General features: G+C 34.7%; 1 protein-coding gene across 3 annotated transcripts in view; it reads right to left on the bottom strand.

Moving 5' to 3' along the window:
* DENND1B (DENN domain containing 1B) overlaps positions 1 to 25,609 on the bottom strand; it is a 170,507-nt gene that overhangs the window by 37,261 nt on the left and 107,637 nt on the right. For all 3 annotated transcript variants that reach the window (XM_074876747.1, XM_074876748.1, XM_074876749.1), the window contains 4 exons: positions 20,541 to 20,586; positions 18,919 to 19,020; positions 10,923 to 11,048; positions 865 to 966 (listed from right to left, as the gene is read on the bottom strand). In XM_074876747.1, the coding sequence (XP_074732848.1) occupies positions 865 to 966; positions 10,923 to 11,048; positions 18,919 to 19,020; positions 20,541 to 20,586 (376 nt within the window). The remainder of the gene's footprint in view (positions 1 to 864; positions 967 to 10,922; positions 11,049 to 18,918; positions 19,021 to 20,540; positions 20,587 to 25,609) is intronic.

Raw genomic sequence — 25,609 nt, 5'->3', positions numbered from 1 at the left:
GAAGATTGTACATATAATGAATTTCCCTTATCTATCATGGTAGTATATCTTCAGAGAAGTCCACCAGATTATTTAAACATGAACTCCCATGCCTCAGTTATTCCAGATATTTGCAGGCACATATATACTTTTATAAGTCTTCTGATTTCATTCAGATTTTCCTAAAAATCTAGTAATAAGTTTCTTAACACCCTTTTGATGCAATGGGGTCATGTGATGAAAAGGGATAAAAGATTTACAGAATAAAATTAAAGAAAAAAATTCATTTCCAACACTGTAATAAAACTATTACTGAGCTGTGCCAGACATTCCACAATTTGTTCTCTATTAGTTCAAAATCCGCATTAACAGATTAGCTAGAATATTCTTCAGGCCACCCCTATGGCTCAGGTTTGTAAGATTCTCTGTGTGTATATTTCAAGAATCCTAGCAATGAAAACTGAAATTACAGTATGAATCCAGTTTTTAAATAAAACACCACTGAAGTCCAATTTAAGTAACCACTATGTTGTTCACGTTCTTTGGTCATGAGCCAAGAGAGCTGAAAATGAAGTTCAACCATCAAGCTCGGAGACCCCATGATTCTTCTTGTTTAGATGAGTTGCTGACTGGCTCTGCAGAGACGTTGCACTGGCTCTGCACCATGGGGTTATTTTTTTGTTGAGTTTACCACCACCACCACTCTTTTTAACTATAACCGAAGATTTAAAAATACAACAAAACTGGGGTGACCATCTGTATGCAAAGTTCTTGTACTTATATTTTATCCCAGAGTTTCACAAGCTGACAGAAAGGAAAATGTATTTCAATATGGATATGTTTTAAGAGAAAATGATTAAACATAGGTCATTTATCCTCCCATACCTGTTTAAAGAGTTGAAGATTAACAGCAGTTTCCAGGAACTGCTTAGTAGTACTGGAACGATGCTTCACAAAACTATTCTCACAGAAAGTTATAGGCTCTCCCTAAAAAATTTAAACAGAAGAAGTTAGATGGTAACTAGAGTATACAAATATGCTGATGTATTTAAATTCTCCATTACAAATTTATTTATTTATTAATAGTCAATACACACAAATATTCCCTTTCAAGCAATCTTGATAAACATGCAGCCAATTAAACAGACACAGACAACAACAAAAAAAAGCCCCAAATCCCCAAATCTTCATACAATACGTAAATAGTTCTCAAAATGCATGTTGCAATTGAACCTCTTGTTTATGAAGTCAGTCTACAAAATACGCATTGTAAGGAAAGAGTAAAGCGGTTTACATTTGGTTCATGTTACCTTTATAGCACTCTTCATTAAAAATTTCATAGAATCATAGACTGGTTTGGGTTGGAAGGGACCTTAAAGCTCATCTAGTCCCAACCCCCCTGCCATGCGCAGGGACACCTTCCACTAGACCAGGTTGCTCAAAGCCCCGTCCAACCTGGCCTTGAAGTTCAAGGAAGTGGTTCAAATTTTGAGGAAAAGCAGGCCCACTGATTCAAATAATTTAACATGCATTATTGTTCAGGATTACTCTGATTCTCTGGCATGCTAAACCAGCAATACCAGTAAATCAAAATGATAATTCAGTCCAAAAATATGTATCTGCACCAAATTATTTTTATATTTATTCTACCAAAACATAAGATAAATATACTGATGATTTAACAGGAAATTACTGAAATATACTTTTATTTTTGCATTAAACAAAAGCTACAAACTTTCTGGAACATTGTTTTGGAGAAAGTCTGAGCAGATGAGATTAAAATTTAATACAATAAAATATATTTCCCCAACATGGGAAAAGTGCATAGTCTATAGTTACCAAAAACCCTGGACCAAAACAGTCTGATGATGAAAGATGATAAAGAAGTATTCACTGAAAATTAAGTGTTTGTTGAAAAAAATGTTAGTGGAAACAGTACTCATTTAAAAATAAAATATGCTAATAAGATTATTTATAAACAATCAAGTTGACTCCTATGCTATTCTCTAATTTAATTTAAAATTTGCTCTCTTCAGTATTGTCCTGGTTTAACCAGGATAGGGTTAAGTTTCCCCAGCAGTGGGGGGGGGAAGCTCTAGCCTGGTTATTCAGATACCATGCGGACGTCACATCCTGGCAGGTCACATTTTCCTGGCGCAGAGCGCGGTGCACTCGTGGTTTTGTACATCGTGCTTCAAACTGCTGTATTTGGTAGCTATTTTGCTCTGTTCACTGCTATCACTATTACTGTTATTGTTATTGCTGTTGTTTGTTGTGTTGCTATTGCACTGTTGTATTAAACCTTTCTTTATTTCAGTCTTGGGGCTTTGTATTTCACTCCCTTTGTGGGGGAGGGACAGCGGCCGCGTGGTCTCAGACCCCGGCAGAGGCTAAACCATCACAAGTATGCACCGACCACTGGACATTTCTGATGTGTGTTCTCTCCAATTCTGTTATTCTTGCCAATACTTTGTCACAAATACTTGAAGCTCTTTGTCATAACCGGATGAATAACAGGTACATTACAAAGTTTGTGTAGTGATCAAGGTACAGGAACTAGTTTCATCATAAAGTCTAAAGGCCTCTCACCCAAGTTTACAAAACCAAAATAATTACCAGGTTACAAACAATTACCAAATGTCTCAAGGACAGAAAATTTGGAATCCAACAAAATGCCACACCTAAATCTACCATAGAATATTTTACTACCCAAAAGTTACATATACAGTGCAGTCCCATGACAGAATAAAAGACGCCTCAGCCATTCAAAAGAAAAAAGATCAGACAGCTGCTATACTGATCTCCACAATAGCTCCAACTGTTAGCCACTTTAAAGACAAATTTATTCATGCCCATGATCACCCCAGCTTTCTGCTCCTAACCCTGTTCAACTTTAACTGCACATGCTACTTCACGCATTTTCCTATCATTCTGGCTGACTGTGCAGTTATGTGCTTCCAGAATATCACAAACCATTTTCTGCATGTGACCCAGGTGAGTTTGGTGGAGTAGCTCCAAATCATTTTCAACTGCTCTTTACACCTTGCACTTTGTTTTTAAATGGTTCAGATATGCTCCAAGGAAATGCTGCAGTAAAAACACTGTGATGTCGTTTTAAAATTCTATTCTTATACTGTCAAAAGCTTCCCTCTTTTTAAGTCTCTCTTAAGAGGTCCAATCCTACTCAAAGTACTTAAGTTCACGTTCAACTTGTTTTTAAGTTTTACTTCCTTACTTCTTTATGGAACCTCTGATTTTAGAAGAGAAATCTCACTGGAAGAGCTAGAAGCTATACATTTACCTAACATAATCCTTCCCCTTTCACAGGGTAGCTGGAATGCTGTGATATGCAAACCTATCTCAGTACAATACATGGCACTGTGTCAATCAAGTCTCCAGGAGAAGCACCCAAGTTACTCCACCTACTACTTCTCCTGAGATAACTGAACACTACACATGCAAGACATGCTGGATCTGCCAAGTAGCTTGAAATCTTCGTGGTACTTTAAATAGCACTGCCTTCCTGACCCACTTTACATTAGCTATTCTTGAGTTCCTAAAGACTCTTGTCTTCAGAAGATGACCCCAAGCTACTTAGCAAATTCAAAGTGCATCAAAACAAATGGAATAGTCTCCAGTGAGACATGGTGGTACAAGACATAGCATTCCTGAGGGCAGACTCTCTTCTCAGTTCCGTTGTTCTTCCAAAAAATTTCAAGGCAGTAAATGATAACAACTCCTTATTTATATTTTGTTGTTATTGTTGCTGTTACACAAAGAAATGACTTCTGGAAATACAGAGGCAGTATATACTTTGTGGGAGTGCAGAACTGACTAGACAATGGCTCATGACATACTATGAAATGTTACATTTAGGACCAAAGAGAGAAAATAGTATTTTCAAAATATACTATTTAGAAAAATAAAAATTAAACTATGCCTCCACTGCTACTTTCCCAGTTGTCTTGGGAAAGATGAAAGCGAAAAAGGAGAGGTTATCTCCCAGCATGCTTGCTCTCCCTTTCACATCAGCCTGGGAAGAGAGAGCAGTCAGATAGTTTTATTTGATGGCACTTCTCCTGCCCGAGCCATGTAACAGAACACCAGGAAATGGTAGTTCAACACACATTTTTAGTGCATGGCTGTAATATTTTCCCAAATACTTTTCTTTAATCACTGAATGCTTCAGATACTTAGTAAGCATTCATGCATTGGTGCATCTGTTCCCTTATCAGTACACTTTGGAGACAGAATAACCAAAGCTATTTCTTAGCTGAAAATTTGTTTAAGATCTATAAAGAGTTCACATCTATGTTATTTGAACCTCCTGATAGCAATGTTGCTTTAGAAATCTGAGTAGGCTTAAAGCTCCTTAAAGCTAGGAGCTACTCATGAAAAAGAGAAAATCTGTTGAAACCTGCAGAAATTCCACAGTGAAGTTTTCTCAGAGTATCTACTGTAGCTTTACTGAAATTGCATTAAATAATATAATTAATTCCTAGCTTTTTTATTTGTTCAAGACTCTGAAAACTAAAATTGTTTCCCAAATAAAACTTTTACAAACCTTCAAGAGGATTACAGTAAACACGAAGCCTTTTGAAGTGTTATTTAAAAATAAATTATTGCATCAATATAAAAAAAAATAGCTCTAGAAGTTTTCTAACATAAATCTTATAACATTCTTATTTCTGCAAATACAACCAGGTACCTTTAGAAACTGAGTTTTGGAGGAATGCTCCACTGATATTTAACTACTAGACCATCAAATGGCCCCTGTCGTATTGATCTACAATGTACTTTCAAAACAAGTTCGATCAAAACCCAGTGGGGACTCCACACTGAAAAGTAGACAGCTAATACTCAGACCAAATAATCTATGCCCAAACAAGATATCTGTCCTTTTAACAACAGTTGCTATAGAATTTTCTTCCCTTTTCATAGCTTGCCACACACAGCAGGAATTTCTTACCCTAAGCTACATTCACATTTTAAGCAAGCTATTTATACAGACCTCAATAGAATGTGAAAACAGTGAGCTAAAACAGCATGATCATTTCAAAAGAAAAAATAATCTAGATTAGAAGGTATGTTTGTGCTTTCTAAAACTAGTTATATTTAACTTGAACAAGAAGTACAAACATTTTAATTATTTTTCAGAAAACATTCATATCGCTCTAGCATGAGATGACTCATACCAACTATTGCTATAATTAATACCATTTCATATTGTAGCTCTCACTTATTACATGAAGAGTAGAAGTTAGGTAGGTATGGCCATAGCTTCTTTGGTTTTGTACACTTTATTTAAAAAAAAAAAAACAACAAGATTTTAAACACCATTTTCATTTTGATATTAAAATTCCCCAGTTTAAAATCAAGGAATTACAAAGCTGAAATTTCATCTGCTGTCATGACATCCAGAGATAAAGGCCAGGAGATAACTAAGTATGATGCATGATTCTACTCAGGAAGGTGCCACTTAAAATTACAAACAAATTTCTGGAAAATCTGCAAATTTCTGGTAATCTACCCAAAAAAAAGATTCAGATGTGCTGATATTTCTTATAGTCACAATTAAGTCCTACAACAACTCTTATTAATACTAATCTATAGTCAATAAAGGACTGCTACGGTCCTTAAGACAAATTAAACAATATGGTTTTCAACATGTAAAATAAAATTCTTGTGGAAGTCGCCATAAGTAGTCATAACAAATATTACACAGGGTGGTTCTGGACTTAAACACAAGCTATCTTCTGGCATTTCATTACTCTGTTTCTGTACTCTGCTGTAATTTCTATGCCTAACTCTTGGGGGAAAGGTAAACAAGTCGATGCCCATTTCAAGAGATACCTGTCCTCAAAAGGTTTCATTTCGAAACTCAATTATAAACAATCATTACTTATGCATTCTCAAGTAATTCAGGTGCATTCTGAATCTTAAAATACCTTTTTCTTTCCTAATATAACATTTAATTGTATTGTATTGATTTATTGCATATTGAATGCAATACGTGCATCTGTTGGAGAGCTGATGTCACTACTTAAAATAGTGTCAATATTGGCCCAAAGCACTCTAGTTAGCATTCAGTTACAATGAGGTCTGACAGGTTGTGTAACTTCAAGCTGGAAGTTATCTCAGCACCCCTGGTGTGCTGATGAGACCATAAACTCCTACTGCTGAGCATTCCAGAGCAACCCATTAGCCTTTGCTCTTCATCTCTTAATTTCTGATGAGTGATGTTATAACCATCATAACGTAACACAAAGCTATCCTGGGTTTATTTCTTTTGTTTTAACATCAAGAGATTTGAGGACCTTTTCCCCAAAAGAAGGGATTTGTTCAATGACTTCATCTTTTGCTAGCTAATTCTTGAAGAAAAGACAATTTTTCAAAGGTAGAAAATAAATTACTGTTGCTTACATTCCATAATCTTTTAATCGATGTGTAATAACGTAAGCAGATTTGTTTATCTAAAATACATTTGAAATGTATTTGTCTTGCCATGATGAATTACCTTTTTTTAAAAATAAAAATATCACACCTGTATTTCTTCCTGATGTTTGCTGCTTAGGAGCAAATAACTTTTCTGCTTTTTCTCCTGATGATGTTAAAATTAATCTCTATCATACTAAATACTTTTATATTCATTATTTTTCCACTCTTTCCTCATTCTCTTATCTACCTCTCCCTCTCTAGACACAGATTGGGAATATTGCCTGTTTAAGAATTCTTTATATCAAATAGTGTTTTATTAACTGACCATACTATATATGATTAATGGAAAAAAATTTACTAATCTTCGCGTTCATCTGCAAGGTTTGCACAAGTACATGTGTAAGGCCCGTTTTCCCTAGCCATCACAGAATTGTTAAAATGTTTGACTGGTGTGGTTCTTGTCTGATATAAGGAGGGATGCCTAAACATTACCCATGAAGAATGCATAAAGCAAAATAGCAAGAAAAAACACAACACTGCACACACATTCATTGACAAAATGACACAAGCTGCCCAATTGCAATCTTTGTATCTAACTCCCACCTGTGCACGCAATTCTGAAACACAGAACATGCATTATTATTCCATGATAAATTCCCAAATGCTGGACTACCTAAAGAAAACAGGAGCAATAAAAGGTTCAAGACTAAGTTGTGACCACCCAAAGCAAACATTTGGGTTTGTATATGCATTTATGTGATGCAGGAAGCACCTATCTCACAACACTCTGACCACTGCAATGCCTCAGCAGGGTTAGACTCTTGTGATCAAAACTGTTTGCAGTCACTGATGTTGCAGATTGCACAATGGCTCACACTGCAGCTGCTAGCTGGGTGAGTACAACCATGCACTGACCACTTGTCTTTCTATATTCCAGGGCTCCTTATAGCAAAACAGTTTGAATGGCTTCATTGCCACTGCTGGAGACCCCCCCAAAGTCCATGCACATTCCCCTCTCGGAGCATCTCATCCAATGTCTCAAAATGGATTGCAGTCCTCTACGTGAATGAGATCATATACAAAAACATTATCATTCACCATTCCACTGATGGCATTTTGTTCTGTACTTTTTTTTTGTCATTTATCAATGACAGTGAAGCAATTTTTTCAATCATCCCCACCTGCTATGAACTGGATTCCTTCTGGATTAAACTAAAGCAGAAAATGAACTCCAGCTAGTTATGGGTATTCAGTATTCAACACCAGACTAAAAGAAGAACCACAATAAAGCTAGAAATGCACACTGTGTGGTTGTCAGGTCTGCAGCACCAATTGTACTATTTTGCTCTACAGATCCACTCCTATTATGCATTATTTGCTAATGTGCAGTGTAGCATATTACAAAAATATGTTTGGCAGTTAGATCAATTTGACCAATTCCTTTAACTCAGTGTCACAATTAAATCAGAAAAAAACAACTATTTCCACTTTTCTTGGAAACTTTTCCTGAATTAAGTTTTTTATTATCATTACACAAAAAAATATGATCACCTTTATATATTACATGTCATATTTGCTGTCTGTATTAGAATAGACAAATTTTCCATATGGTCTTTCGGAGTCCCATGAACTCCTTTCAAGACCTCCGAAGCTTCCCATTTTCCCTTTCACCAATCATTTTTTTTCAATAATTGCTAGACGTTTGTTCAAGACATATTGCTACACCACGGAGAATCTGTCCTGTGCTGAAAACAAACAGTTGCACAGAATGAATGTTCAGTGTGATGAACAGCGTTTGGAGTGAAGAGAAGTGTTGGATGAGTACAGACACTATTAAAGCTGTTCTTTACTCAAAGTGAATATTAATGACAGTTGTTCCATGTTTCAATTTAAAATCATACAGAACACACTGTTGCAAGGAAAATAGTTCACTTAAACATATTTTTAAACTTAGAAGTAATCGATAACTATCCAAATATATTTTATTTTTCATCAGGATGTTTGTGATCCTAAAAATGGTACCCCAAAACCTCTCCATTTTTGATTCTGAAAATATGACAAGCTCATTTATAGCAAAAGTATTTCAAACCTATTCGAAAATATTCTCATTTAAGTATACCCACTGCAGATTTTCTACATGACTACTACTTGAGCTCCTGAAAGAACACAGTCCATAGCTGTGGTTTAGATTTCCTTATTAGATCTAGCACTACAGACTCCAAAGCAAAGGGTAGTATTTTCTTTGCAATAACAATTTGCAAGTTTTGAGACTCCTGACAAATGGTTGTAATACAGCCAATTCTGATTTGATTTTTTTGAACTTCCCAATTCACAATGCATTAAACTGAGTTCAAAAGGCACATGTAAAATGAGCTGAACAATCATGGGACAGCTCCTCTTAGTTTCTACTAATCCAGAGCAAATTCAGCTTCTAAAAATTTTTTCTATCACAACAAAAATTCTGTAAAATATTAAATTAAAACTATGTGAACACAGCTCAAACGAACAACTACACTTCTTTTTTTTTTTTAAATATGCTTTGTCTTTGGACAAGTTGATGCCAATCCAAGATATGCTGGTATTTGCCAGCAGACTTCTGCCTGTTAAGATATTCTGAAATAACATTATCGTTTAAAAAAAACCCATCAGGGCACAATGGTTTCATAAATATCTTCTCTGATATGCAATCAGTGGAGAAAAAAAAAAAAAAACAACACCACAAAAGGAAAGGAAATAATGCAGAAAGAAAGACTGCAAAGGTCACCTAGACAAATGTCTGCCAGTTGAAATGATGAATGGTGCACTACTTCCAATACAGTGCAAATGTAGATATCTCAGATATGCCAACAGATAAACTGAAATAAAATGGAAATCAGTTAAAAGGAGAGGTCATTTCAACAGAGATGCTAACCAGAATGCTAAAGAACTTGCACATTCAGTTCAACAAACTTACCAAACAAAGGATTGACTGGAGTCTATTTCTCATCAGAACAGAGGTAAGGACATCAACCAGACTGACATCATTCTGTTTGCATGTATCTAACGTAGATTAAGACACTTTTTGACCTAACAGCTCTTACTGCAAGCTGCCATGAATTGACATGGACCAGTGTCCTCAGCTTTAGATTAAGGAACAAATTACATAACCTCTCCTGAAGCAATGTTAGGTAATGCAACTATGGAATAAATGACAACTGTTTTGTTCAAATTATTTGTTTTAATGAAACTAGTACTGTATTGAACTCTAACGATTTTGAAAAGAGGTACAGTTATTTCACTATAATATGCAAACTGGCTTTCCATAAGAAAACTATAATGACCGCTAAACAAATATTTGAACTAAATCCTTAAGCATTACTTTATTTCTGCATGGGTTACTTTTCATCTCCATAACAGTGGCCGTCAGTGGCACAGACAGTTAGTGTGTAAAACGCTCACAGCAAAAAAGATTACCTGTAAGAGAAGCAGCTGGGTAGAAGGAAGACTGTACCATACTGTATTCTAATGTGTCCTCCAGGAAAAGGCCTCATCTGGAATTAATAACTACCCTACCCATTTCCGTCAAGGAATACCACATAGTTCCTTACCCAACAACAGAATACACCACTCTCCTCACCCCCAAACAAGCATCCATCCATGCACCCACACATCCACCATATTTACAAACTTGATGCCTCAAGCAAGGATGATTTTCTCCTATCAAATCTCAATACTTATCTGCATCCATCAGACCACCAAACATCATATCCTTGGAATCTGATTCAGCCAATGTCATCTCAATGCATTTTTGTCAAACAGAACTACTATCATTAATTTGCAAATATCATAGGAAAAGAATCTGGCCTGACAGATGAAATGAATCTCTTAAGTCGTTTCTGATAAATAATTTCATCTCTAATAAGCTCAATATGTACCACCCTCATAAACCAAAAAGGATGAAAGCCCATAACACATTAATCTACTGAGTGCCAGCAAAACATCAGAAATAAAAATTCTGAAGTTCTGATAGGATGAAATGGGTTTTCAGTTCTCCTAACTTCTCAGTGGAATCAAGATAAGTGTATAATAGAGGAGATTCAACTGACTCGTATCTGGTTTCTGCTAGGAAATAAAAAGATTCTGGCCTCAAACACAGCAAAGTCTCTAGACTGGTGTAGTGAAAAATGATGGCATCTGAAAGGCACAGCCTCTTATTCTTCACCACATTAAACCAGGTGACCTACATATAAGTAGTTTCATTAACACAATCTGATTTTATGCTAAATAAATTCTAAAAGTGATACAAATAAAAAACCAGCTGACTTGGGACAAGTCAGTATTTTTCAGTATAACTCACCGTCAGGAGGTGGTAGTGTCTTCAAAATTGCCAATGTATTCTTAGCACAGAGTAAGATTTAAAACATTTTCTTTTAAATGTTTCAGATTGGGATAAAACATTTAATATTTTTCTTGCAAGGAATGAGACCGTGCTCTTACAAATTAAGGAAAAAAGAAAGAAGCCTTACTGGTTTGTATCTTAGTGCATCTCTGTAGGATCCAAACAGTGCTGCCTGTGCTCGAAGAAAGGCCTTGGCTACTCCATCACCCGTAGCTGTAGACTGCTTTTTCAGTTTATTTTTCAAGGCCGAGACCTGCATGACAGAGTGGAACAGTTAAATTAACACCTCAGAAATTGGTACAGCGAGGTATGAACCCAATCAGCAGGCAAACCATGGTGTCTACAGGTCAGCCAAAAATTCATCCTCCTCCTTGATAGCTTATCTTTTTAACTGCAAAGAGCACCTGCTGGTCTGTTAATTGAAATGAAAGCAGGGGATGATGGTAGAGTGCTAATGCAAATTGGTTTATGCTCTCTTTTTTTCCCAAGGCCTCTTGACATAAATAAGCTTAATTATTTTACAGTAAAATGCATGTGAGCCACTTTTCTGCAGATTATTTTTTCTCAATCATACCATGTACCTACTTGTTTTGAATGAAGACAGTTGGATATTTTTTATTTATGCTATGAAGGATTATTTTTAAGGACTCTTAATGGTCACTGACTATTCAGTTTTAGGGATTTTTTAAATTTATTTTTTTAAGTCAAATTACTATCTTACATCATTTCTCATGCTACCACTATAAAATAATTTAGAAAATTTTGTATAAATTCAGTGCTACATTGCCTTTAGAATTGTCCTCGAAGACAAAATATGTGAAAGCGAAAAAAATAAGAACACCACTTAGGAGGCACCTGTAGTTAAAAAAAACCAAAGACCATTCTTATTTTAGTGCTTGACTTTTTTTTTTTCAAGGAGGTCTGTCTTTTTTTACTTAGCAAATGGCAACCTCTGATTACACTGAATTAGAAACAAAAAAGAAATTTTAATTTAGATGATCCCTACTTGGAGATACTTTGGAGAAAAATCATATAATTCTGGAATTATTACAGTATTCTTTGAAGATATGTGGAATTACACTGTTATACTCTATACTCTCCTAGTTTTCATCATGAGAGACACCTGGAGAAGTCAGCTCCAATTACATAGAATACATGCTTCTACATCCCTTTGTATTGCAATATACCAAATAATGCAATATTTAAATCGCTAAATGTTATACAAAATAACAGAGTTAGTCTTTAAACAGAACATTATAAACACAAGCTATCACCAAAATAGCTTTCATTCTTTTAGAAATATATGCAAGAATGAGTATCTTTTTGTTTCTTTATGCAAGTAGTCCTGACTGCTCTTGTAGATTATGATTATAATTGAAGTGTCAACCTAATTAACAACTAAACTTTGAATAATGCTAATGAGAACTGAACATGGCATCAGAGAAAAGACCAGCTCTACAGGTGATAAACCTTCACAGTAGTGACATTTTCCAGTGTAAAGTCACAGTTACTGTGATCTGATCAAAGAGAGAGACCCCCATTGGGTCCAATTATAACTATAGTTTTGAAAAAAAAATTATTGAGTTATGATGTTCATAATCTATGCAGAAAGGCCTTTACAGTATAGGTCTTTTCCCCATAGCTGTGATCTTTTCAATTTATATCCAAGCTCCACAGATCTAGATAAAAGTTTAGAGCCTGATTCTTTTAGAGCATGGAAAGCATACACCAAGGCTCATTTATGTTTTCTCCTTACACCTCAAAACAAAAGAAAAAAAGTACAAGTCTGAGTACAAAAAACAGTTAAGCAGTTCAAGGTTGGAGATTTTTTTGTTCTGTACTGTATGATTATTTTAAAGTTACTAAAAATACTTTAAAAATATTTAATTCTGGGGGAAATAAATGTATATAAACTTTGTATAAGAGAAATTTGTCCATCAGAGTTAGCTCAGTTTCACTAAAACAAAACCAGTAACATGAGGTCAAAAACAAAATTGTCAACCTTAAAATGTTGCCTCTGTCATGATGGACAAAGTATCTTCTAAATATAAGGGAGGGAAGATGTAGAAAATTCTCTACATTCTTTTAAATCTACATTCTTCTGAATTATACCTTGTGAGCCTGGGGGAATTATGGCAGACGATAAGACAAGGTAAGAGAAGAAAGGGTGTAAAGATGATGTAGAGCAGAGAAATTATAGGACAAAGTGGAAGATATGAAGGAAAATGATATTTTCTGATTTTCTCAGTTCTGGCAGGCCCTATGTACCCTAACATAAATCAAAAACCAGGATGCTTTAGGCAAAAATGTGTTAAAAAGAACAACAGAAAGCAACAAATCTCCCACTTTACTGCAGTATTGGTATGTTATTAGTTCAACAACATTAAGAGCATCTCAATGGGCTGGCAGTTTGAAGGCGGGTTCTCCAGAACAAAAATGTGTAAGTCAGATGCACAATTTTGTGCTGCCATTCTGGAGGGAGTTGAGCCTCAGAAAGGTTATGCTGGAGTTCAAAGAAAGTTCCTCCAACTTCCATTCCTCTCGGAAGGCAATGCTAAAAGGCAGGAAGAGCTCTATTAGATTATCCTGCAGAAGTACTAGGAGCACAGTGCTTTTGAAGAAAAAGCCTGCAGAGATAATGTGGGCCGCAACCCTGATTTCCCAATCGTCACAACCAGAATCCTGGCTGAAGCATACTTCAAGCACCCTTGAGACCTGCCTAGGCTTCCTTCAAGCTGAGGTCAGCAAACATGCATGCAGAGGGACAGTGCCTTCTCAGGGCTTATCCCACCACTGAGTGATGGTAAATCCAAGCTGAGCATTTGGGTAGCTTGCTGGCAAATTCTCCCAGTTCCGCAGTTTAATCAAAGATAAAGTGATAAAGTAGTTATTACAGTCAATACAGTAGGTATAGATAAGAGACTGGGTGCTTTGAACCACTTCGAAGAATGTGGTGCACAGCAGGATTGTGATTGCTTACATCCATGAACCTAAAACCAAGGAAGTGTGAGACCCCTTTTGGTGACATCATTAATAGCTCTTAAAATTTCAAAGAAAATACACAGTTTTGGCACCAAGCCAAAGAAATATCAAGCAGCATCTTTCTCAAAATCTTTTCCTCATACATGCTTTAATCCATCTACCTATCTATAATTAAGAATGCCAAACTTTTTTTCTCCCCTTCTTTGCATGTCTTAAGCAGAAATAGCCTTTTAAAAAGTTTAAAAATAAAGAACTGCAAACAAACAAACCACAGGGGTTAGAATGCTGTTAAAATTTATTTCTGGAAGACACTAGTGATCTGTTTCAAAAATGGTATTATTAATTTACACTAGAAGCAAACTGTTTTTATCTTCTCCTAGCAACGGCTTCTCATAGGAAGGTGACTTCATTGGACTGCTAACACTAGCAATGAAGAGCAATCAGAGCTTTGGGAAGGTTTAAATCAATAGAACAGTTTTTCAGAGATTTAGAAAGTCATGAGATTGATACATGATTTTGCTTTCATATGTAATTAAGCGTATCTAAAAATATAGAAATGTATTGTGTTGGTCATTAAAACAAAAAGCGTAATTTTTTTTAAATAGTCACCCTATGTCCTTTCTAAGATTCCTAAAAATATATCTGATCAGAAACAAAGTATGACCAATATCTCTTCCATTTCCATGTGAGCAGAAGAGTAGAAATGCAGATAAAGTTAAAAAATAAATTAATAAAATCATGTAACTATTAATCAAAGCCTTTGTTCCTGCAAAAACTTAAGCACATATAGAAGAATTCAAAACATTTGTTGCCTGAGAAATGAAGAACCATGCCCTGGAGTTCCCAATGACTACCATATCACTGGAAAAAAGCTACTTCTCTGATATCACTGACAGTTGTTATGCTTTAAGCTATTTTTTTGGTGTTCCCCATCAGATCACGTCCCTATAAAAGTAAGCCCACTATCCACAGCATGAAGGTGAGAGAAGATGGCAAAGAGAAACAAAACAAAAACCTCACAACAAAATGCAATCTGATATGATTTGAAACAGTATTGTTAATGAAGACTTCTACATATTTGATATTATCTACACACACAGGATTTTGGCATCTCAGCCCTCCAGCATTTAATCACAAATACAACAACTACTTAAATGCAAATGTTTGCAAAACTAGTTATATTTTTCAACCTCATGCTCTAGCTTCTAAAACTGTATCAAGGTTCAACAGAATCTCAACTCTAAGAATTTATTCAAAATAAACAGTTGCCTCATAACACTGCAAACACTGCTGACTGCTCTGAGTTTCTAAGATATATTAGTAATATTTTTGGCTATTTTCTTATGGGAAAACATAGTAAATTATGATACTTAAATTTTACAAAAAATCTTTTGAGTTGCACTGTTAAACGTTGACCATAACTTCTTTACAATACTATTAATCATTGTATTTTCAGAAATAATTTGCACTTTCAGTAATTATTTTTATAAAGTAAATTTAATTTTCTACATGAATTACAGCCTACTTCTCAAATGCTACTTTTAGAACAGTAATGTTCATATGCCCAATTTATGGTGTTAAAAATGCTGTGACTTTAAGAATTTCAAAACTAAAACTCTAAAAACCTGGTTAGATTCTGTACTGCATCATAGTGTGTAGACACCACACGCTACAAAGGCTACACATCTTTCAATGGATCTGTAGATTTTACAGTTAATATTTAATGACAACAGAAGATTGTAAAAACCTATAAAGCCCACTGTTTTCTGAAGATCATATTTATAAAAGTTTTGCTTTTAGTAACCAAGAAAGACTTGGTTACCAAAAGTGATGCCCTCAACTCTCCAAGCTTTTCTTGAGAGTGTTCAAATTTGAGCAAAAGAGTAGTCTTTTGGTCTTTTGTCAGAGTTAACTGCAAGCAGGTATTACAGGCCCAAAGTTTATAAATGTGTGTCTATGGTCTCCGCTAATTTATATACATCACAAATGTTCTTTTTCTAATGTCCTACATTCTTAAAGTGGTGATCTCAGTATTATTGTATTAGAAAATTTACTCCCACAGAAATAACTACTTATTTTTATTTTTTTTTTAATTAAAAAGTAATAGACAAATTCACAGTGAAATGATGAAATTTAAAAACAAGTGTTCTTGTCAGAAGAGAGGAAAAAGAGGGGTTTTTCCCCCCTCTAAGGAAACAAAGGATTCCTGAAAGTCTTGCCCTGATTTATTTTTCCAATTTTAAATACCTTAGGAGTAGCGGAACTGCTACTGGCATGGTAGTATTTCTAACAGTCAATAAATCTAAAATATTATGTGTGAATATTGGAATGAAGCCATTAAGAAGATTACAGCATGCAACACAGCAGAGGGTCCACATGAAAAAAGGACTGGTAATTCAGGACAACTGTGACCACTGACCTTTGCACAGTCAAGACCACTGGTCAGTCTGACAGAATAATAGAGTTCACATGCATAGAAAGTCATCTAGCCTGTAACTATAATTTAAATGCTTAAGTGAATGATTTAAAAATGCCTTTAAATCTCAGTTAATTTATTATACAGTTTATTAGACAATGCCATATAATAATGTTTTTTCAATCTTAAATTTATCATGAAAAAATTCACAATCAGGGCATTTTAATAAACATATTACTTATACATGGGTAAACTATTAAATACCTATGCTGTGAGGACATCATCAGGCTTATTGATCAGGAAAATAATTACCCAATTTCCTTCAGACATAAGAAACAGTTTTAGAAAACTCTTTGAAAATACTGCATTTCTTTTGTTAGGCTGCTAACCAACCTGGAATCAATTTTTGAAAGGGATAGTGAGACCATAGCTTCTTTTAGATTTTCAGTTCTTCATTCTATTTTATCACTCTTCAGAGGTAGGTACTCATATTTTTTCATCAGAAGTTTTACTACCTTTGCATGTAAGCTTATGAGGTTTATTTATATAGGTTAAAATGTTTTCTATATGTAACTATCTTTGACATTTGCTTTAATGTTTTAAGTCTAACTTACCATTTTGACTCTACACTCCTTTGTCTTACACTTTTTAACTGAGATGTTAGCAGTTGCACTGCCCCTCATGAATGCAAAAGAAGGACAAGCATTTTGTCATTTTATGAGCCAAACAAGGACATTGTCTGTGCCTTTTGTTTCCAGGTTTTCCAACTATAATTGTATATGTTTCCCATTAAATTGTTTTAATTAAAGTGCTTTACAGACTGAAGTAGAGGAAGAGATCTGAATACTCAAAATTAAAAGCTTCATTTAAAAATCCTCAATATCTGCAAGTATATTTTGCATAAACCACAGGTGTTCTGTTTTGTTCTCTATTTTGTTCTCCGGAATGAAATATTTTAAGTGTACTGTATAGTCTGTACACTTGGATAACCTCCATTAACATTAATAATAGCAACATGCTTATATCCTGGGGGAGAATATACTTCTTAAAAGTATGAAGATCTGTATCCCTATTTTCTTCACGCTAGCCTACTCATTTAGGGATCATTTTGGTATGCATCTGTAAAATAGATGAGAAGTCCCTCTCATTGCAAATATCTATTTTTACTATTTGAAAGACCTCCAGCTACAACTCCATCATTTTATGGAAGATGATGCCTAATTCTCAATTCTACATTTACCTATTATTTGACAAGAGAATGTACCTCCATGACATTACAACCTCAACCTTATTCACTGAATGCAAGGTAAGTTAAAATTACTGACACACCAGAAAATGACTCATTTTTTACTTGTTATACTCTTGAATGATAGAGTACAGCCAAAATTATTGTATATACATGCGTGTGTGTATACTTTTTCATACACTAACGTGAAAATCACAAATCATCAGAATAATTTTTATAGTCTTTTTCTGAACTATAGTTGATACTGACTCAAAAGACAGACTGACCAGACGATCTATAAAAAGCCTAGATTTTAACATCATTAAAATCAAAGGGAACTGACAATATAATCAAGAGTTTGATTTCCATTGTACCAAATATATACAAATTACCAACAAAAACAAAAGACTTAGTATGGCACTACAGCGCCTTACTTTGACTAAGACAGTTTGTTTTTATGACTTACAATTTCAGAAAATGTAACTCTTTGATTTCACATTTTGATATAAAATTCTTTGTCTTGACAACCATTTGTGATAGCTTAAGCATCTAGAACTAAATAATCAAAACAGTGGCTTCACAATTATATTCTCTTAGAGCTCTATTGGGAAAAACAAGGTAAGTGATTTTTGTGACTATTTAAAATGATATACAGAGTATGTTCCCCTATAGGCAATAAGAAAAAAAAAAGGGGGGGGGGGGGGGGGGGGGGTACACCCTCTGCAAGATCAAAGTCCAGAAAGAACTGGCACTTAATTTATCATCCTTTACAGACAAAAGACAGTTTTCGTCATTTCAAAAGGATCAGATGTCTTTTATGACAAACTGGGTTTGCAGTTTAATTTACAAATAGAATTCTAAGTAAGCAGTCTTTGCTCTGCCAAAGCAAATGACAAACAGTATAGGTTTTCATTCACGCAGCCCTCAGCAGGATAGAAGAGATTAAAATAAAACTGAAATAATTTAGAGAAAACAAATAAATGTTTCAGAAAGTTGAAAAAGATCAAAGCCTGAATTTTCTGACCCCAACTGTACAAGCATTTCTTATTATATTGACCAGTGCCATCAGATCATTAATTAAAAGGAAAGCGCTGGCAGGTGGCAGGGAAGCAGAAGCCGATAATTGGCCCCCTTCTTCTTTTTGCCTTCAAAAACTCTCTCGTTCTTTTGCAAGACATGCCACTAGGCAGACAGAAATGCCTACTTTGTAATATAATGATTAAGATGAGATGAAGAGACTCTTGCGTTTAAAGCAGCTATGCCTAATGAATGCAGCTAGCTTTATAATTATGATCCTACTTTTACAATAAGGAATATGATGTTCCATTCAACATCTCTTCAACTGTCAAAAAGGTAAAAAACTCAAATATAGGGGTCTACACTTGGTGCTTTTTACCCCTTTATTCATTTTATATCGGTTAGCAAAACCAGGCAAAAATAGCTACTAGTATTTCAAGCATCTATATGAGAAAGAGAGAATTAAATATCTGTAAGACTCACCACTTCACCAGGTAGGTTATTCAGGTCATTAAAAGGGGTTTCTAGAGTGTTTGTGTCAACATTTAGCAAAACCACATCCTCCAGTGATCTATTTTTTACTCTCTGTTAACAGGGAAAAAAAAAATAGTGGAAAAGCATTTTACTATGGCATCTTCCTGAAGTACATTTTTATTATCATGTGCTAGATTACAAATGATGATTTTACAAAGGACAATACTGGCAAAGACAACATTTTCAGCTTTAGATGTAGGATTTGTGAATTAGATGCAGGATTCAGAGTAGTTTGTAAAAACACTTCCTCTTCATCAAACAGTAAGGTTATATTAATAATCTCTGAAACACAACCCTATTCAAGAAATTAATTCTTGAAACCAAGATTTACACAAAACAGAGTTAAATATGTTGGAACTATACATATCTTACAACAACGTTTCATTCTCTCATACTTGTGAAAATCAGATAGGATGTTAATCATATGATCAGATTAAAACCAGAGAATACTAAGTAATTATTTGCAGATTTATCTACCTCCCAGACACGTGATGTCTACTAGTATTTTAGAAGAATGGATGAAACAATCTTTCATCAGTGGACTTGATTAGCAGCTAAGAATTAAACAATTTGTTCCTTTCAGAAAAAATTGATAGAACTCTTTTCTATACAGTCCTACAATAATAAATAATAGTATGGTCCAGGAAATAATTCCAGAAGGAACTGAGTGACTTCTTTTCCAGAGCAAGCCTTTCTGTTCCATTATTTTCTGATGGAATAAGGAAGAAGATTGTAGTCAAGACATTACAATCAATGTATGCAGGTCATAGGAACTTGATGTAAGAGAACAGAAGGTTATACCTAGACTTAAGGAGTATACATAATAGACGGCTTTTTTTTGGAAACACAAAAGTGCTAGTGGCTCAGACTGGAGGAGAACCCACCTCATCAGCTTAGCAAATGGTAACTGATCCTTAGAAACTGCTTTAGCAGAAGCGTAAATCAAATAAAGTTCCCAAATCAATTATCTACTCTGCATGATAATCAGACTACACACGTAGGCTTAATGGTACCATCAAATGCTTATGGAAAGAGGCAAAGCTATTTATGATCCAGCTGTTACTTACCACTCAGGTAAATTCTATTGTTTTGCTGTATGTTCAAATCTGAGAAGGCTACCTCTTTGTTTTTTGGCAAAAAAAACCCTCATTTCTAAATTAATAGCTGTGAATGTTATGGGATGAATGTTAGACTCAGATTTTCAGAGGGACAGGAACGTAAATTATCTGGGAAATCAGAATAATGCTGAATTCTGATTGATGACAACTCCAAAATAAATTTTAACTGTTCTTATTATTGGGAAAATCTGTTGCTGAACCACTAAAAAAGGCAGGGAAAAAGCTATCAAGCTATTAAATAGAAACAAAGCATTATCTAGAGCTTACATGTCTTCATAAAACACCTCAAAAGTAAGATTTCAGAGAAACTTTTTTTACTTTGTAAAGTATCTGAAACTTAAATTTTGTAATTCCATATGCTAAACAAACCAGGGAAGCATTTCCATTAAAATTATCATTTATGGCACACACACCTCATGCTTATCAGTACGCAGAAGCATATAGTAAGCTTACCTCTATTAAGCTTAAGTGGACGCCAATTAGATAAGGCATCGGTGCACTGAAGAAAAAAAAGTAGAAAAGATGAAGTTTCAAGTACCAACTACTACATTTGTGGAGAAAAAAACGTTTAAAATCTTAGCACATACAGTCCTTAGTTAACATTCACTGTTTAAGCCTGTATTAAACGAACACAGTTGTTACTGAAATTTTTACTAGACAAGGGAGATTTTATTTTTTTGTTAACTCTGCAGTAAAGACCACAAAATAAAGGACACTGTTGCTAACTATGGAAGTATGAGTGAGAAGACACGTACAGCTTGCTAACTGGCTTACCATACCTAGTTTCAATAACCAACCATACTGTATGGCAGAGCTAACCTAGCGGATGTTCCAGAAGTGGTCTGTCTCTAGAACTACAATGGTTTTAAAAGTTACTAGTTAACATTACCACACTGCAACGCAAACATGAGTAACGCCAATTTTGGTTCTGTATGTGCTTCTGAAACCCTTCCTTGGTGGGTGTTTGGAAGCTGTATAATATCTTATTTAACTCAAGATAGTAAACTTCTCATTTCCAATGAGAATGAATAAGACAAGGAACTATATTCTCAAAATAAAACAAATATCCACACAAAGCCTCTGGAGTGAGACCTCCTGCAGTACACAAGCAAGAAACTGAATTAGTCAGGCCAATTTATCATGGTTTCCTATAATCTACTGTTAGTTCCTCTAATGAATGTGTTCTGGCAACATCTGACCAAGAATATACTCAGTATCCAGCGCTGAAGGGAAAAAACATCCAACAGTCATCATCACACTTTTGGGTACTGCGAGATTACTAAAAATATTCACTCCAGAGAAGCGAGCAATAGATTGGTTTAAGCAACTCAGTGGGAAATACTAAGGGACCAGAGAGAAAAAACGCTAAATAAAAACAATCTCTGAAAAATAAATGGTAGGTAAGATGACTTATACGAAGTTACAGAGACAGCTGACATACAATAATTTCTCCCACTATATTAATTTGATCACAGATCTGAGGCACGGGCACCAACTGATTGTCGATTGACTTCCTGAGGCCCAGGGAGAGGCTTCACTGCATCAGTTCACGTGGCCTCATCAATTTGGTCCCAGCTCTGGGAGCGAAAGTGGCAATTCTCACCTGCCTGTGACTGCAGCCAGTTTTAGAAAAATCTGTATACACTATGGATTAGCCAATTGCTCCCATTAACAATGTCCCACAGGAGAGGATCGATTAAAAAACAAAACAAAACAAAAAAACAACTGACTGAGGCCAAAACAAGCTTTCATCGTGTTTATACTATCAAAACAAAGGTCTGCTGAAACTGCAAACGGTTATGGCTTAAAGTTTGTAGGCAATGGGGCTTCCAAAAAGGGAAATGGAGAACCCTATGTCCCCACACATCTTTTTCTTAGCCCAATACTTAAAATTTTAGTACCTACTCACAACTTCGCCAAGACTAAAGCCCTATGCCTTCATGGACTAAACACAAATTACACGGAATCATAAATGGGTGTCACTCCAGAGCACACATTTATACTCAGAGAGGAATCAGAGAGCTTTAAAGCACTCTATAATTTTAAGAGCACTTTATACTGCATAACATTTTTAACCAAGCCAATGAGAATGACTATGAGTGACATGTAACTGAGGATTCTTTTGTTGAATATGCAGCAAAATAGATCCTCAGGTTCATCACATTAGAGTATTTTAGCATTACAAATAACGTGAACTGGACAAACTACGGTGAAAACAAGTACTATATCATGTATGCATTTTATGCACACTTGTTTTCTTGTACACCCACACTGTTCCAGCAGCTTCACCAAGTCTGTACTGACTTAAAATAGCTGATTATTTGCTCCATTAATAAATCTGTCATTAAAAAGGGTAGCATGTAGCTCTTTTCTATAGAAAAAAGCAACAGCTACATCATTTCAATTTTGAGAAGTTAACAGAATAAAGGCACAAAGCTAATTAGATAAACATCTTTGAAAATTCATTAAATAAAAATTGCAAGTATGGAAAGTCAATTTGAGCATTTTCAGCAAAGAATGAATTTTATTACTGCTGGATTCTGAAGTCTTAACAGCAGAGGTTTGTAATATGTACATGAAATTGCTTACTATACTACTGGGAGCTGCTATATAGTTTTTCTCTTCCTTATGCATGTTATTACCAAAAATGTTATTAATCTACAGAATCATTGCCTAAAATAATTACTATGTTATGCAAAACATGCGAGTTAATTGGAAAATAATTGTCCCATTCTCACGAAAACAGGCGTGTGTATACCCCAATTCAGAAGAGACCAAATCTCATAAAAAGACATGTTGCAACTGTAACTTGAATTTTCTAATTGCATTATATTCTTAACAGAGCATCAGTAGAACAGATGCTTTATCATCCACAGACAAAACTGTCAAACATTCTTATATCAGTGACTTAGTTTGCCAAGAAATAACACAGAAATGTGATTAAATTAGCTTTTTCCTTTACAAAAATTAATTTTCTTCAAACGTAATTACTGTATCAATGCTCAAACTTGATTTTTGTAAAAGCTTTCTTGAAAGCCAGCCACCTACTGGGCTGAGTGCAACAGTATCTTTTTGCTTACTTAAATGTAGAAGAAAAATCAGTTCTTAAAAAATATTCAGAAAATTCAGTTTTTTAGTAACACTGTTGTGTTTTCTTCCTCTAGAGTTAAAATGAAAATTACTTTCACTGCCTAATATTTTGCTTTCTTTTAGAAAAATAAATTTATTATCTCTTTTTTTTTTTTGGATGGTTGTTCCAATTCTCACACTGGAGTTCTCACAACAGAATTCAAGGCTGAGAGAAACTATGTGAGGGGAAAAAAACCATCCCAAAGTAAATAAATACATAGTATGTTCACACACTGGACTTTTCAAGTACTCATATCTGGCCAATCCTGACGGCATTACAGTCCACAGTGATGCTCGGTACCGGTGGGTTTTGACTACTTTAAGAACATCTGTTACATTATGACTAAAACCCAGTCTGTATATCAGGTTGCCTAATAGAACCTGAGAGGCTTTTTGATTGAAAAGGCAAGTGGAAGAACTTAAATAATTTTTTAATAAATCTGTTTTATTCAAAGATACATTTTTCTTTTTTCATGCTCACAAAATGTACCAGCTAGGCAGTTTATGTAATTTATCGAATTCTAACCCCCACAGAATTATATCATTTATCTTTATGAAATTTTGAAGATATATAGTCCAACTCATTTAAAAAAAAAAATGTGGATTTCTCTCAAAATATCTTGAATGATTAACATGCAAAAAAATGTTTCGGGATCAGGGCCTATATTTAAACTAGTAGATTTAAATGTATTTTCTGTGTTTAAAAATGGCCTTACTCCCTTGGCACAAACAAAAGTATCAAACTGATAATCCCCTACTTCCTTTATTTGAACACCATTTCAGAACAACACTAAGAAAATGGGAGTTCATGGGAGACACCCCAACAAAGTCAAAGTGAAGCAATGACAATGTAGTTTCAAGGTATGAAAATACATGTTAAGGTAAAAGGAAAAAAGGCACCTTTATAAGAACAACTTAACTCTACCAAAATGACATAAAAAATGAAAATAAAAAAAGAATTAGAAAATTATTTTATTAGTTTTAAATTGACATGATCCTCTTGAACTGCACACTAGGTCTGGCCTAGCATAAACTTTGACCTTATGACTTCATCAATGTTTTTTAACGTGCTATATTATATACCTATGAGGAAAACATTTATTTACTCTTAATACTCCTAAACATGAGGAAAGCTAAGTATTTTATGTGGTTTTATTACACTATTCCAACCTGTCTCACAAAAGAATCTTTCAAACTAGATACGATCAGAGAAATGTAAATGCACAAAAATCTGAGTTAAAAGGTCTGAATTATAGTTACTGTGGTAAATTCATCAATTGTGCATTTCCTTTCATGAACTTTGTTTCCATTTGAACATCTCTAAAAAGGGGAAACTTTTTTTCCCCCCCCCACTCTATTGTACTACTGTGAAAAAGAAAAAAGGATATAAATGAGTTTTACAAGTTTAAGAAACTCCATGCTTCTTTTTAATGAGTAAAAAAAAAATCTCAGGTCATGCCATAATGACCTAGAATCTCAACTATTATCATCATCACAAGAAGCTGTGTACAGCATCTAACATTATTATTTCTGGAAACATTATCTGTGCTTAGGAGGCGAAATAAAAAAAATCTTCTAGTATTCAGGATGCACTCTGCAGGGTACAGCCTGAATAAAGGTGTTGATCTACCTTCTGAGAACACCATTTATGGATGATACTGAAGAAATTACAAAGCTTCTGGCGATAAACTCAAGTAATACAAGAACTAAACAAATACATCCAAGCTCTACCCCCATCTTGGTGCATTTTATCAAAGCCATGAGGAAAAACAATTAGGACAGAGTTTCTTCAAAAGAAAACTATCATTAAAGATGAAAGGCTTAGCTATAGTTGAAAGTAAAGGAAGGAGTGGGAGAAGAATATTTTACTTCTTTTTAAAAACAATAAATAATATACATATGAATTATAGGAACTACCACAAAAAAAAGATATACCATGGGCAAATATTGTAAACTTGAGGAAAAACTGTCAGAGTGACTTAAGGAAACATAATGAGAATTTCTTTGAAAACAAGAAGTTCAATAGACTGGGCGGAGTTCAATGGAACATCAATATTTATAGGTTCCAGAAAAAAACCCAAAACATAAAGCCCAGCAAACATACAAGCATAATTTATTTCTGTGAAGAAAAACATTAATAACAGAAACACAGGCTTAGTCAGTAGGCATCTGACTTAGACTCGGTTTTCATATATAATAATAATTCCTAATCTCTAAAATGGCTTTAAATGGTTCATTTTTCCACCACAGATCCATAGGGTCTAGTTAAAGTGAAAGTCTCCAGGGATGGATACTCCTGTTTTAGGTGCTTTAATGGAAACTCTCATTTGGTATCTCTGGCACTACTACAAATAAAAGAAAGCAGATCTTGTCTTAGTCTGAAATCTTGAAAC

This window comes from Strix uralensis, chromosome 8 (genome assembly GCF_047716275.1).
Source record: "Strix uralensis isolate ZFMK-TIS-50842 chromosome 8, bStrUra1, whole genome shotgun sequence".
NCBI classification, from domain to species: domain Eukaryota; kingdom Metazoa; phylum Chordata; class Aves; order Strigiformes; family Strigidae; genus Strix; species Strix uralensis.
The sequence above is the reverse complement of the archived record's forward strand: the minus strand, read 5'-3'. Positions and strand labels throughout refer to the sequence as shown.